Here is a 15,159-nt window from a genome sequence, read left to right as displayed (position 1 = left end):
TCAGAGACTGGAGAGCTCCAGTTTGCCATAGATGTGGTACAGCACAGATCCCCACATCTGTCATCTAGCCAGCCTGAAGACCTAGTTCAGTCTCCATGCCCCTGCTTCTCCAGTAACACTGCCAAGAAGAGCTGCCAAGGGAGCTCATTGCTCAGAACTTTGTAGGATTGAACCCTAAGCAGTCAAACTGATAAGTAAGTCTAACAATTACAAGCCATTCATGCAGCTTCTACAGACCCTTCATGGACAACTATAAAACACCCGTGCAACAAACTAATGTATATAAAGTGAATGAAGGCCCCAGTAGAGCAAAGGACAAGCCTAACACATTGACTTCAGTGGGACTACTTATGTGCTAAAAATTAGGCACGTGCTTAAGTGCCTTGGTGAATTAGGTCTTATTACACCATATTGTTATTCAACTTTCCCAGCCCCGCCTATCTAGCTTAGGATTTTATACTGCCACCAATGACCATGAAGGTCTTCATGTAAAAGCAATAATAATAAAGCAAGTCCCTAATGGACTTCATGGAGTCACTGGCACTTCTCTGTTTCTGGGGTCAAAACTCTGCTTGGGGTAGAGGGGTTTTTTTTTTGGTGGGGGGTAGGGATTTAGGGATAGAAGGGGGTGTCAATGTTGTGAGTGTCGTTCTGATGTTCGCAAGATTCTGGATTCACCTGATTCCTTCTGGTTCCATAACTGGATCCCCTTGACTGAGAGATAATGAACTTGCACTCTACAAAAGGCAGGGAACGATGCTCCCAAAAAGGGGAAGCTTAGAAAACATTTTAAAATAGCAGCACCCACAAACATTGAAATAACGGAGGCCTATCAGCATCTCCACTCTAGCTGGGGAATAAACATTTGGTCCAGGTGAAGCGGAATGTATGTTATTCTTGACCCAAGAACAACTCCTTCCCCCCCCCCCCCCCATGTACCATTTTTAAACAAGGAAAAGAACTCTTCCAGTGGTTTCAAAGTTGCAGATGTACAGGCCCATGAATAGTGATTGAGTTAAATTTGGAGACTAAATTAAATCTTTAGAATATCAGATACAGGGATTTTAGTCCTGTTTTAAGTGCAAATTTGAATGAGAACTGATTCTGAGGGAACCTTATCACCTCCAAAATATATACCTACGCATACATACAAAAGAAAACATATTCAGGATACAGTCAACTCCTGAAGTTCCCACTTCTTTTTAACTCAGGCAAGCTTCCATAGAGTCCAATGATATAAATGAAGCTTGTCTGAGTATAACCCAAGTAAAGACCTCAGTATTTGGCCTATTCAGCATACACAGAATACATAATGGAGAAGGGTGCTCAAGAATTTGTATTGGCTTAAATATGAAATGAGAGCGTGACTCTCAAGTGGGAGTAATGCTGTCATCCCACTTAAGTGACAATAAAATCCCTAAAGCACCACCCTCTATCATATATTTCAGTTAAGCCACATACATTTCTTATTCTGCCCACATTTTTGTGTTTTCTGTCCCCCGTCTTGCCATGCTCTTTCCTCTTTAAAATATATTAGTTGCTATGGAAACAATTATGAGACTGGAATTAGGCAGAATTTGACATAGAGCTGCAGAAAGTCAATTAAAGTAACAACTTGAAAAGTGATGGATAATCTTGGCCATGCATAAGACAGGGACAAACAAATGGATAGGAAGACAAGGACAATGTTATCAACTATGAGGGATTTACAGTAGGGATAAATATCAGTGGAGTTGCATCACTATAACTGAGGGCAGAATTTGGCTCTACACCTACTTCACAACATTGTCTGGTTTTTCTTTCAGATTCATTGTATTTATTTGTGTTTTATAACTACAACCCAGGCATTAGGACAATCCAGGACCCTATGGGAATGTCTACACTGCAATAAAAGACTTGGGCTCACAGGACTCAGGCTGCAGGTCAGACTCTGAGACCCCGCAAGGGGGAAGGGTCTCACAGCCAGGGGCTCTAGCCCAAGTCCAAATGTCTACACTGCAATTTTATAGCCTCCAGCCCAGGCCCTGAGAGCCTGAGTCAGCTGACCCAGACCCTGAGTCTCAGTGCCAGCCGGTTTTTTATCACAAGTGTAAACACATACTAGTAGCTTCAGCTAAGCTTTGAAGACCTATACAAGTTAAACACTGTTAGGAATAATTCAAGCCATTGGAACGGGTGTAACCCAAGATGCCTGCCATCTTACAGAAATAATAATAAAAATGATCGTAAAGAAATTGACATAAATCAGGTGCTGCTGATTTGCAAAGCAAAAAGTCTGTTTCAGAAAAAAACACTTTTTTTCTAATTAAAAAGACTTTGAAAGTTAGTTTATTCCCCTAAAATGCAGCTTTCCTGTAAAAAAGGAACATCGGTTAGAAAATGGCCCCGTACACAGTGTGCATCGTTTAGGATGAAGCACCTGGAATACAGCAACTGGATGGGGCATAGGGGTCCTACTGGGTTATAGTCCTGCAGTGTTTTCAGATGCAATTGAAATAAGCTTTTGTTATTTATCATTATGTGGCCAAATCCTGAAGTCCTCAATCAGATAAAACTCTCCTTAGGTCTGAGTACAAATAAGTCTGAGTTTGAGCCGACGTTGTTATTACTATTACTATTAATAATACTAAATTATGCAATACTATAAACAACAACTATGGCTTTGCAGTTTATGTATAAATCTTATAAAACTATTCACATGAAAACAACTATTTGTTTCAAACTACAATTTTCAAATTTATTTTTTCTTTTTACAACCCACTCTACAGAACCAAACTACACTTTGAAATATGAATTATAATGTGATAACTGCACATTTCGGAAGCTGGGAACCCCCACTTTTGGCATAATGCCTCACCCAAGACATGTGGTTATCATATTATAAAACATGAGCACCAGTTAAATACCCTGCTACCATGTACTACACAGCTCTCCTGGGTGTAACCTTACACCTGTGACTTACGAGATTTTCCGGCTTGAAGCCTCACCAGCAGAGTGTAAACTGAAGCCGCTCCAGAGACAGTTGGGTGAAAAGCAGCTCTGGCGGCGTTTGAACTGAAGTTGTTCATGCAGAGAAACCGATCTGATGGCATTTTGAAAGATGGATGAGAGTGGATGAGGAAAATGTAAGGAATGAAGGATAGGAGGAGGAGGTTTGGAAAAGGAAGAAGAAGGGAAAGGAAGGATGCACAGGAGGAGGAGGTGATATGGAAAAGAAGAGGAGGAGGAAAGAGGGGATATGTGAAAGAGGAAAGAAGGATGGAAGGCAACGAGAGGAAAGGAAGAGAAAAAATGTAAGCAACATGTAATGCACACCTGAATTATGCATTCCTGGTATACTAGTCACACACACCTCCCAGTGACAAAGAACAGGACTAGAATCCACCTAAAATAACATTATTGAACAATAAATACCAGATTCTGAATGAAATGCCTATACTAAAATCCTTTTGCAGTCCACAAGTAGCATAAGGGGGTGTGTCATATTGGCCTTCTCAGGGGTACCAGGCACGGTGACAGTACCTTTTAGAGGAGATTAAAATGACCCACTTAAATAATTCAGTGCATCAATGAGAATAAAAAAGATTTCTCCTGTGCTACATTTTCAGGAAAACCCTGTTCCCTGGGCCACTACATTTCACTTTCGTTTCACTTCATTTTACAATTCTGTGTATTCTCAGAAAGGGCTGCGTCCAGCTCCAAGTCTCCACTTTTCTCCTTTTAGCCTTCTGAAATCCTTGAATTAAATCTTTTACACTTCAGATCCATTCCAACTGCTGCTGTAGCTTGAAGTGCATCCATTTATCCCCTGATCTGGGACTAAGAAAGCCCAACCTAGCAGTACTTGGCAAGTTAAATCTGAACTTCAAGTGGAAGATCTAGAACAAATTACTAAATATTTGGTGGTTCCAAGTTTCCTTATCCTCTCAATAGCTGATATTAACCAGAAATATCCTAAAGGGGCCAAAGAACTGAAAACCACAGACCATTAAATTCCATCTGCCATACTGAATTGCCGACACAACTGACTATATTGGTACCCTAAAGTTGCTGTTCATTATGTTGAGTAACATGAAAAAGTATCCATGTAGCATGAACATATATAAAATAGTCACCCTCTCTGCTCTCTTCAGCGGTTATCCTGTCAGATATGACAAACTGAACAGGGTGAATGTGTGTTCAATTCCTGGATAGGAGACCTCAAAGCAAAAGTCAGCGTGCTGCCAGAGGTGATGTTGGTATTGCAACAGGGAAATGGTCTTCCCTTTGATTCAGTGCTCCTGCATGGTGTTCAGGGGGTAATGGGCTGTTGGAGATGCTGCATTTTGGATGAGAAGTTAGATATGAAGGCCTGACCACCTGCGGTCATTAAAGACCCCTTGGCACTGTCTGCAAGAGAAGAGATTGCACTCAGTGTGCTAGCTACATTCTAATTTGAATAATTACATTATTCAATTGCTTAAATTACTCTGCCATTGAAAATGGACGATGTATTCCTCTCTTAATCCCCTCAACAGTTGCGTAGAGCTGCTGTGTGCTGTAAAGTTACTGCTTCATTCCACCTGAAAGTTGGTTGCATTTCAGTGCAAAGTGTTCCTACGTATGTCGAATCTGTACAGGGCTTAGGGATGAAAGGTGTTATACAAATGCAAATTATTATTATTATAACTTTAAAACCAACGTGATCCTCCTCACTCATGAACCCACATTTCTAAGGTAGTCCTACTCCCTGATTAAATGGCCTTACCGTAGAGTAGAATGCCTGCCAGAGCGCGAAATGCTATTGCCAACTGGCGAGGGTAAGTTACTTCCTCTGTGCAGGTCTTCAATGGAACGGCTCCAAGGTTTGGATTTATCCATTGAATTTTCCACATTGTTCTCCAAGCTTTCAAAGTCAAAACTGAAAGGAAATAGAAATTCCAAAGTAGGCTTACACAAAAAAAGATGTACATAGCTTTTTTCCTTCCTGTTAAACATCTGCAGATTTACTAGGTCCCAACAGATTACACGAAAACATAAAAAAAGCAATGCAAAATAATTTCCCTTCAGCTGGAACACGGTGCTATATTCAAGTACATTTTGCAGCAAATTTGGAACTTGACAAAAGGAGAAATGAGCAACATAGGGATATAATTTAAGAAGACTCAAACAGCCATGAATTAATCTTATTTCAATGTAAAAAAAATACACTGACTGATTTGCTGATGAACAACAGCCTTGGAGAGTGGAGGGGGAAGCTCAAAGCTGTCTTAATTTTATTTTAATAAATCAATACACTGTGTGGCTATTAATTTAATTTCATCCATCAATATGTGACTGAGCATTTATACTGGCTTGTTGGCCAAGGCTAATCTTGAACCATATGTAATACATTACCAAAAATCATTACAGATTTTCTTGATTTTTTATTCCTCACCCACTTTGTTGCCATTTAAAGCAAGAGTTGGTTGTTCCTCTTACATCTTTTGAGGTTATTACTTACGTTTACCACGTTAGAGAGAGAGAAAGAAAAAAAAACTCTGGCAAGTTAACTTGCTTCCACTTATACAATTTTAGGAAGAAAATCCTTAAAACAAGCTGTGTGTAGTTTTTCCAGTGTTAGTAATATTTTTAAACATATAATTTTCCTTCATTACTTTTATTATAATTCCACCAAAAGTCTCATTTCTTTTCAATGGTAATATACATCGGCATGTATTCAATTTAAAAAAAAAATTTGGTTCCACTTAGCTAGGGTTTGTATGTACAATACAATGTGCAGCTCTATCTTTTCTTACCACATTCATTTCATATAAGAAGTTATAAGTACAATGTAATTAGGGTTGGCATAATTCAATTTTTATTTTTTTACAATTTTGACAGATATCAATTTTAAGGATTTTTTTCTATTTTTATTTATTTAAATTTTCCTATTTGCACAAAATTATGAGTTTTAAGCATTTTAAAACAATCTTTTAGCTATTTAAATCTTCACAGTTGCACGAAAATAGAAGGGGGGTCAGAAAATAATTATTTTATGACATTGGACATTGATATTCAAAAACTTAAAGCTTTATAACTGTTAATGCACAAATTCACAACATCCTATGACAAAATACATAAAGTAAATATCCTTAAATCGAACTCTAATAAGTTCTCAAGCAGCAATTTTCTTACTTTGCCTATCTGTAAATTCTTACTGATGGATCTTTTTTTTTTGGTTGGTTTGTGTGCATACGACGAAATCGACACTTACCAACACTTACCGTCAAAAATCTAATCCATCCAAGCCTAAATATAATGAAGTTAAACCCTGTGAGTATGTGAGAACATATCCTCAGTTGTTTAAATTACCTCCATTTCAGTCAATGAAGATACAATGATTTACATTGGCCCTGTGAAGGTTCCTTCCCCACTCTGAACTCTAGGGTACAGATGTGGGGACCTGCATGAAAACCTCCTAAGCTTACTTTTACCAGCTTAGGTTAAAACTTCCCCAAGGTACAAACTATTTTACCCTTTGTCCTTGGACTTCCACTGCCACCACCAAATGTTTATCTGGGTTTATTTTATTAGGAAAGCGTTGTTTGGAAATGTCTTTCCCCCCAAAATCCTCCCAACCCTTGCACCCCACTTCCTGGGGAAGGTTTGGTAAAAATCCTCACCAATTTGCATAGGTGACCACAGACCCAAACCCTTGGATCTTAAGAACAATGAAAAAAGCATTCAGTTCTTGAAAAGAAGAATTTTAATAGAAGAAACAGTAAAAAAAAAAATCACCTCTGTAAAATCAGGATGGTAAATACCTTACAGGGTAATTAGATTCAAAACATAGAGAGTCCCTCGAGGCAAAACCTTAAGTTACAAAAAGACACACAGACAGGAATATCCATTCTATTCAGCACAGCTTATTTTCTCAGCCATTTAAAGAAATCATAATCTTACGCATATCTAGCTAGATTACTTACTAAATTCTAAGACTCCATTCCTGTTCTATCCCTGGCAAAGCAGCATACCAACAGACACAGACCCTTTGTTTCTCTCCCTCCTCCCAGCTTTTGAAAGTATCTTGTCTCCTCATTGGTCATTTTGGTCAGGTGCCAGCGAGGTTATCCTAGCTTCTTAACCCTCTACAGGTGAGAGGATTTTTCCTCTGGCCAGGAGAGATTTTAAAGGGGTTTACCCTTCCCTTTATATTTATGACAGGCCCATAATGAGTTTTTCCAACTTTGCATTGTTTTAATACAGAACAAATAACAATACATTTGGAAGTGTTGTCTAGTAGTAAGGTCAGACAACAGGGAGCCAGGACTCCTTTTTTATTCCTAGTTTTGCCATTGACTTCCTAAGTGGTCTTTTAATAGATATTCTCTTTCTTGAAATCTACCTATCCATAAAAGTGATCTGATTATACCTACCCAGCTTTAACAGAGTATTGTGAGAATTAGTTAATGTGAGTATTTTGCTTTGAACTTCATAGGTATTATATCATAATACAACATGGCTGAAAAAATTGTCTGGGTGTACTTAGTTCAACCTTGCCCATATATTTAAGAATATAATGTCCATTACATGATCTCATGATATTTGAGGGAAGGAACACAAACAGTGGGATCTAAAAGAAGCTTTTGGAAAGGAAGGTAAAAAATTGGCCATTTTTCTTAGGCCAATATCTCGATGTAACGCAAAATTTATTCATTCTTTATTGTACTTTGTCACACTAAGAGGGGATCAAGTTAAAACAGATGTGATTAATCTTTAAAAAAAAACTGCTCTGACCAGTGGTGGATTAGCCACTGGGCCAACAGGGCCTGTGCCCAGGGCCCCCCCCGCCAATTGAGGGCCCCCCAGAAAAATGGGCGCTCCTGCATCCCCATCTGCTCCACCCGCCTGGCGCTCCTGCCGGGGAGTGGGGTAGGGCGCGGGGGGATTGCCCCGCTCCGCCTGGCGCTCCTGCCAAGAAGCAGGGGAAGCTCCCTCACCCCGAACTCACTTCTCTGGCATGAGTGCAGGGCAGGGGCAGGAAGCAGGACGGATTGCAGGCAGAAGGAGTGGGGAGGGGTCCCCACTTGCTCTGGCCCAGGCCACACAAATCCCTAATCCGCCTCTGGCTCAGATGGCATAAATATACAAGCAAAGTTTTTTGTTTTCCTTCTCTCTGCAATATGCTCTGATCCAACATTTGGGATCTAATTTTGCCATTTGCTCTGATTCTAAGGAACCTACATAATTCTGTGCAAGCTACTGCAATGGAAACAACTTTACTGGAATAGTACAGCATCTGACTAGATATTACTCTCTCTGTCAGTCTATCTATATTACACTATGTTGTTTTGTTTTGCGAACCCTGATGAACATAAGCCATGTTTTACTTACGTGACTGCGTACTGTGCAAATGACAAATATTCCACCAGAACATCCAGGCCTTTGTTTTCTTCATTCAAAAACTCCCTGACCCACCTGTTAGAAAAATCATTAGAGATCAGTGGATTTCATTGTTCAGTGCAGGGGCATATCTGACGAAATTCTTGTTTCAGTCAATCTACAAAAACATCCATTGTGTGAAAAGAAATATATTGAGCAAATGCTTTTCATTTCTCACTCAAGAAGCGAGGGTTCACAAATATACCTTTGTGTGCAGCATCACAAATAAGAAAACGTTTTCTACCATTAATATCTATACCATGCACACTTTGCACTGCTCAGGAAAACCTACACAGATATATTGCTTTTTTTTTCTTTTTAATAAAGAAACCTGGTTCTGGTAAGTGCTGCCCATTTCCCCATAACAATTAAATTCCTGTTGAAAGGTCCAGTATAATTTGGAGTAGTTAGTAGACACGTACCATGACAACACTACCAATGTAGCTGAAGCTTCCTTCCAAACCCACATTCATCTCCTTTCTGGCACAGCAAGCTGCTCAAACCACGGAATCAGCCAATACTAGAGCAGCATTTATGGGCTTCTTGAAATGCAAGAGTCATATGAATTGGCTTCATTTTTTCCATGTACCGGCATTTAGTGATCTTTCAAGAAGTTATAGGCAACAAAAAAGCTAAGGAATAATAACATCAAGGCTACACTATGATGTACTTCATATCTCTTTAAAAAATAAGCTTTCCTTCTCATACTAATATGAGATCACATTTTTTAAAAAGGCTTTAACCTGTTAAAGTAAATTCAAGCCCCTAAAGCAGAGCCGTGCAAAATATTTGCAACAAAATTTGAAATCCTGCAAAACATTACTGGTTATTATTGGAAAAGTGAAAAATTCAGGGCTAGTTTGCTAAGGTTTGAGAATCTTGACCTAGTTTTGAGCAAACCCAAGGGGTGGAGAATGGGTGGAGATTTGGCTTCATCCCTCATACCTCCTCAACACACCAACCAGCATAGCGAAGTATTTATCAGTAGCAGAATATTTACCCCTGGAATAAGTTGAGAGCCAGGGAGTGAATTATGACACAAAGTTACAATTCCCTCCCTAGTTTGCTCTTGGGGCAGCGCATTTGTGCGTTGCCCTTCACTCAGGGCAGATTGTAAATTTACAATCTAGCCTTGAGTTATTCTTTAGGCCTTATGTTTTAGAGCATACTATTTACGTTGTAGAATAAACATCTTGGTATGTATTTTACTCCTGGGGGCATTCTGCACCAAAACATTAAAAATTCTGCGCACAATATTTTAAAATTCTGCACATTTTATTTGTCAAAATAACACTATATAATCATACCAGTTTCAATTATTTTGATATTTTTTTTCAAAATACCTGTCAGCAAATATGTCTGTAACAGTACAGACACACACAAAAATTCCCTCAGGAGTAGAAAGTTAAAGAAACCCCTATAACAACCCAGTTCCTGTTTCTCTGCCACTTCCCCCGCACCTCCCGAAGAGCCCAGCCGGTAGGCCAAACACCCACAACCTCCTCCAGAGCCCAGCCACAGGGCCCCCCGAGTCCAGATACTTGCAACCCCCCCAAGCCCAGCTGCGGGGCCCCCTGGCCCAGATACCCACACCCCTCCCCCCAGAGCCCAGCCACAAGACCCCCCCAATCCAGATACCCACAGCCCTCCCCCCCCCAAGCTCAGCCGTGGGTGCCCCCCCTTGCCCAGACACCCACCCACTCCCCACAGAGCCCAGGGACCCAGAGGGAGAAACAGCCTGATGCTCCGTCCCAGGCTTCACGGAGATTCCTGTGTGCCACCCTCTCCTTCCCTCAGGGCATGCTGGGAATTGCAGCAGCCAGGAACCCGCTAGCTCCCTCCCCACAGCTGTGTCTTCTATGTGCGAGCTGGGCTCTGCAGGGCCAGCAGCCCCTAGTGGTGGCTAGCAGCACTGCAGCCCATATCTGTGGGGAAAGGAAATCTGTGCACATTTTCTGAATTGCGCAGTGGGGCAGAATTCCCCCAGGAGTAGTATATGATCTACATTTTGCCACACATATCTTTCATCCAGTTGACTGAAGGAAAATATGCATTTTGGAAATTGCACTGATTTTGTAAGACTGTATTATTTACAAAATATGCCATAATGGTTCCTTCTGGATATCTGTGGTAAGTCATACATTTGTATTTGAGAATGACACAGCCTGGATGCTTTTGGACTCTAGTGAGAAATTATTTATTCTGGAAAAGGGGAGAAATAAAGCAGAAAACATAGCAAGGACTCAGGAGATGGAGTGCGTTTAGATGTTTGCCACATACCAAGAGCATCCAAGTGTTTCAAAATGGTGCTATATACGTATCTAAAATGGAAAACTATTATAAAACACAAAGTTCACACTGTATTGGCATCTATATATTCATTCAAGTACTAAGACGTTGGACCAGATTCTGTTCTTAGTTACATCCATGTAAATATGGAGCAGCTCTACTGGGGACACTTAATTTTCTGCAATACTTTACTTCTGTTAGCATAAAGAGTTTGCTCTTTCACCTCTCCATGCAACCCATAGTGATTTCATTTTCTCTGCAGCTATTTAGCAACTCCCAATCCCAAAGTTGTCAGCGGATATGGCTGCATTTCCCCCAGATTTATGTTACCTTTTAAAGCAACTCTCAGCCCTTGGGACCCCTACCAGCACCCATGTTCTGTACCTTAAGGAGCTCTTAGCATAGCTATAGTCAGAAACTATTATCTTCCAAAAGAAGTGTCATCATTCAGCCAATGGTGAGGCCATGGCCAGCCAACACTAGCATTAAGAGTCAAACAAGCAAAAGCGGCTTTTATAGTTCTTCTCTTCCCTCAGGCTGATCTGAGTTTACCTCAGAAAAATTAAAGTGTCATTCTGTGAAACAGACTTTCCTTAATGATGCCACTTATTCAACTTTGTCCTCCAAGATGAAGTTGTCTTGTAGTGATGATGTGATATATGTGTAATATCCCAAGAAACTTTGGGACAGTGTCAATGTTCTGCAGGCCCTGCTTAAGGGATTCCAAACAGCCCTGATGAAAACTGAGAGCACTCCATTAAACTGAGAGAGGTGCCATGCCAAGCCCCCACTGCTATTCATTACAATGGAAAGGATACTTCTCTCAACTCCCATCCCAAATTGCTTACAATTAACCATAAAAAACTATGCAAAAAAACCCAACAAACTATTTTATCCAGGCAGAAAATAAGACTTGCTACACTTCTCCCACCACAGAGGTAGGGCCTCAGACTTCTACCAAAACATCAAAAGGCTGTAGCTCCCTGGAGTGCTGATGTCTGGATTTGATTCTATGAACAACACGTGGAAACAACTCCTTCACATTTTCAAATCTTGTAAGACGGAACATGTCAAGAATTTCCACACAAAAACATAGGCTATGCATTATGATATTCCTTGTCTCTTACAGTCTGCCAGAGAAGCACATAGGATTATTATATATTAATTTCCAGTAGCACCCATAATATGCTCAAAACTTAATGATCCCAAAAATACCCCTTCCCAAAGAAGCTTACAATCTTGTACAGGGTTAAGAGAGGCTTTCTTTAAAAAATCATTAGACGGGGTGGGGAGAGGGGAAACTGTCACCTTTAGAAGAATTTTTTGCTAAAGAACCCCTTTATCAGGTAAAGTCAGCCTTGGGTGAGTTACTTACTTTACACTGTGTGGCAAAAGAGCCACACATCACCACTTCGATGTTATCAAAGAATTGCACACATTTCAGCCACAGTCAGCCATGGACTTTAATGGGATTTGAAAGGCTAACTCTGGTGCAAGTCTCCAAAAATTCAAGAGTGAGCTGATGTGCTGAAAACTTCCACTGAAAATTCCATGGAAAAAAAATTGTCCACAACATTTTATAGCTTGTACTTTAGCTGCTGACAAACTGCTACGATTGCTTACAGATTGCATTGGCTTACTCTGGAAGATTCATCCTGAAACTTTGCAACCCTGCCAACACTGTATTAGAAATGATGGTTTCAACTTCAGTATTTGATGGTCAATTTGACTTCATTTCTGTAATGTTTCAGAAAGTCATTTGACATTTTGTGGAAATCCCGGACATGCACTGTCCTACTGTATTTCATCACAGCTGGTTGCCAACTGCAGTTTTGGCTCTTAAGGAGTGGAATCTTGATTTTAATCCTCGATAATCTGAGACTGTTGCTTGCTCCCATATTTAGTCTCTGGGATTTAGCAGCACACCACAACATACCATGGAACAGACATACAGCTCTCATGTAGCTAAGCCAACAACTATTCCAGGCCCATGTAAGGAAAGAGGCCCATTGGAAAGACATCACAAAGACTGTGCTCACAATGTTTACTGAGACTACTGCCATCACCCCGGGACAGAGGTTCCTCAGACAGATTAGTACCAGCTCTTTGTCACATCAGCCTAAGTAAGCAAATGCCTCAAATTTATTTTTAAAATATTGAGTCATTTCCCACTGTCCAGGTCTTAGCTGGCAGTCCAGGGACTCCCTGATAGTGCTGTAGGTGCAGAAATGCTCCTGTCCGTGCAGACAGTTCAATGTCTTTTACCCTGTCTGCCTGATCCAGAGTCAAAATCAGTTACTTTCTATGACCTCTGTGCCAAAGAAGCTGGCAGACAGAGTTTTCTGTTGAAGGAAACCCAGTGTGATTAAGAAAACAGCTGTTTTTTTGCATCAGTCAAGCTGATAACAACTACTCCTTTCCTTGTTTCATCAAGATATAATCGCCAAGTGCAGAAATCTACCTCAGGAACCTATTTTAGGTGCACACATACTAGAACCATTTAACAAAGCTTTAAAGAAATCTTATTTTGGTCTGACATGCTAATGCTGAATAACTCTTCAGTTTCTGAGACAGGTTCTGAGTACAGGTTTGCAAAGTTGATATAAATAAGCATTTGAAATGGAATGTGGAATAGAAAAAGGTAATTCTCCAAAATTCATTTTCCTATTAATATTTGAAGAAAGTTTTGTGCTTGTGAAAGTATTAGCTAGCAGTAAGGCATCATGCAAACATGAAATGCAGAAGTTTCCAAAACAACATCTCATTGCTCCTCTGCAAAACTATTACTATTCCAGACCTGAGGTTTCCTGAGCAGAAGCTATAAAACGGGGAGGTGGGGGGGGAGATAGAGAGTGGTTGACTAAACTGCAGACCCTATGAGTCTCATTTCTCTTCTGATTTACCCCAGGGCCTGATACAGCTCTTAAAGAAGTCAATGGCAGTCTTCCCATTGACTTCAAAGGCAATTGGATTGGGCCTACAATGAGCAGATTAAAATTGAGCCTTCAGGGATGACCAGCTAACACGTTAATGTACTGCACAGCCCAAATCCCAGCCTTCTAATCTTTAGTGACCAATACATTAGGCCACCTCATTCTTTAAAGAGCATGGAGATATTTGCCCAAAGCTAGCAGTCAGTGGATATTCATAACTCTTACCCAATATGATTTGTTCTTAAAGAAATTTCCAGTTCTCGTAGTACTTGCGTAGATTCTTGGACTCGTCTTCTGAATTTCTATAATTCAGTTGGGGGAAAAAATACTTGAGAAACATATTTGGACTCACATGACGCTATTCAAAAATGCCATAATCCCATAGGAGACAGAATATGTTAAATATTAAAATATATTGAGCACATTTCCAAATCCTGAGAAATGAAAGACTGTTAATCAGACTAGCAACTAAAAGACACTCAGAAATATAACTCCTGCTTCCAAATACAATTTTGTAATTTCCTCATTTGAAACTGTGGAAGTGAAAAGGAGAATTAAAATTCTGTAAAGGAATATATATTTCTTTACAATACAATTTCTATTTTAGCACCCAAAATTTCAGACAGTTCCAGCATAGGGACATGATTTTCAGCAATGGCCAATAATTTTGCACCTGCAATCTTGTCTCCACAACACAAGAGTTGTTGGCATTTACATCTGACTACCTGATTTGTAGGTGCAAACAAATAACCAGATATCTCAGTACTACAATCTGTGTGCTGTGATTATTTGTAGGTGCAAAATTAGAGGCTGGAATGAGGCCCAGATCAAATGCAAATATCAGTAAACTACTGAGTTATAATACAGTACAGAACTCTCTAATAATCTTGCTTTATTTTGAATATCTCCCATCGGTGCAGGTCCACCAGTGGCAGCAAGAGTGGGAATGCGTGAACCCAGGAAATTCAGAGTTGAAGCCAACTCTATCCTTATCTTGAACGGTCCAGCAATGTGAATGAAGAGCAGTTTGAATTGTATAACACTGGTCTGTGTTACACTGAATGTGGTTTTTGGCCTTGAATCTCTTTGGGGATTTTTCTTGTGAGAGAGGAAATGTTCCTGTACGTTTCTTACTATATCACCGAATGCTGATTGCTGATCACATTGAGGCCATGTCTACACTACCGTGGCACACCAATGGTGTCACAGCTATGCTGCCAAAGCACCATAGTGTAGATTCTTCTTACAGAAATGGAAAGGGGTTTTCTGTCACTGCAGGGGCTCCAATTCCCTCAAGATCGCTGTGTCGTGATGTAAAAACACATCTCTTTTCTTTTTGCAATGAAGACAAAGCCTTAGTCTAGTGTTGCAGTGGCGATGGGAAAGCTGGGAAGGTGGAGAGACAGAGGTGGGAAGAATGTTCCACAACTGCCTGTTGCATGGTTATTATCCTCCAACAGGGTTGCTGTGTGCAACCTGGAGCAGAGACAATTAAGTGTTCTGTAATTTATAAGACTATAAGAAGCCACCAGAC

The 15,159-nt window shown here is 40.2% G+C and overlaps 1 protein-coding gene across 12 annotated transcripts in view; it reads right to left on the bottom strand.

Annotated features, from left to right (window-relative positions):
- Positions 1 to 15,159, bottom strand: part of FMNL2 (formin like 2) — a 259,317-nt gene that overhangs the window by 80,887 nt on the left and 163,271 nt on the right. For 8 of the 12 annotated variants that reach the window (XM_073305475.2, XM_073305481.2, XM_073305474.2 and 5 more), the window contains exons 4-7: positions 13,851 to 13,927; positions 8,356 to 8,439; positions 4,748 to 4,900; positions 2,963 to 3,082 (exon numbers count right to left, since the gene is read on the bottom strand). In XM_073305475.2, coding sequence (XP_073161576.1) covers positions 2,963 to 3,082; positions 4,748 to 4,900; positions 8,356 to 8,439; positions 13,851 to 13,927 — 434 coding nt within the window. The remainder of the gene's footprint in view (positions 1 to 2,962; positions 3,083 to 4,747; positions 4,901 to 8,355; positions 8,440 to 13,850; positions 13,928 to 15,159) is intronic. The other 4 variants (XM_073305484.2, XM_073305483.2, XM_073305486.2 and 1 more) reach the window with 1 other exon arrangement.

Source organism: Lepidochelys kempii, chromosome 11 (genome assembly GCF_965140285.1).
Source record: "Lepidochelys kempii isolate rLepKem1 chromosome 11, rLepKem1.hap1, whole genome shotgun sequence".
In the NCBI taxonomy this organism is placed as follows: Eukaryota; Metazoa; Chordata; order Testudines; family Cheloniidae; genus Lepidochelys; species Lepidochelys kempii.
Note: the sequence above shows the minus strand (reverse complement) of the source record. Positions and strands in the feature narration are given on the sequence as shown.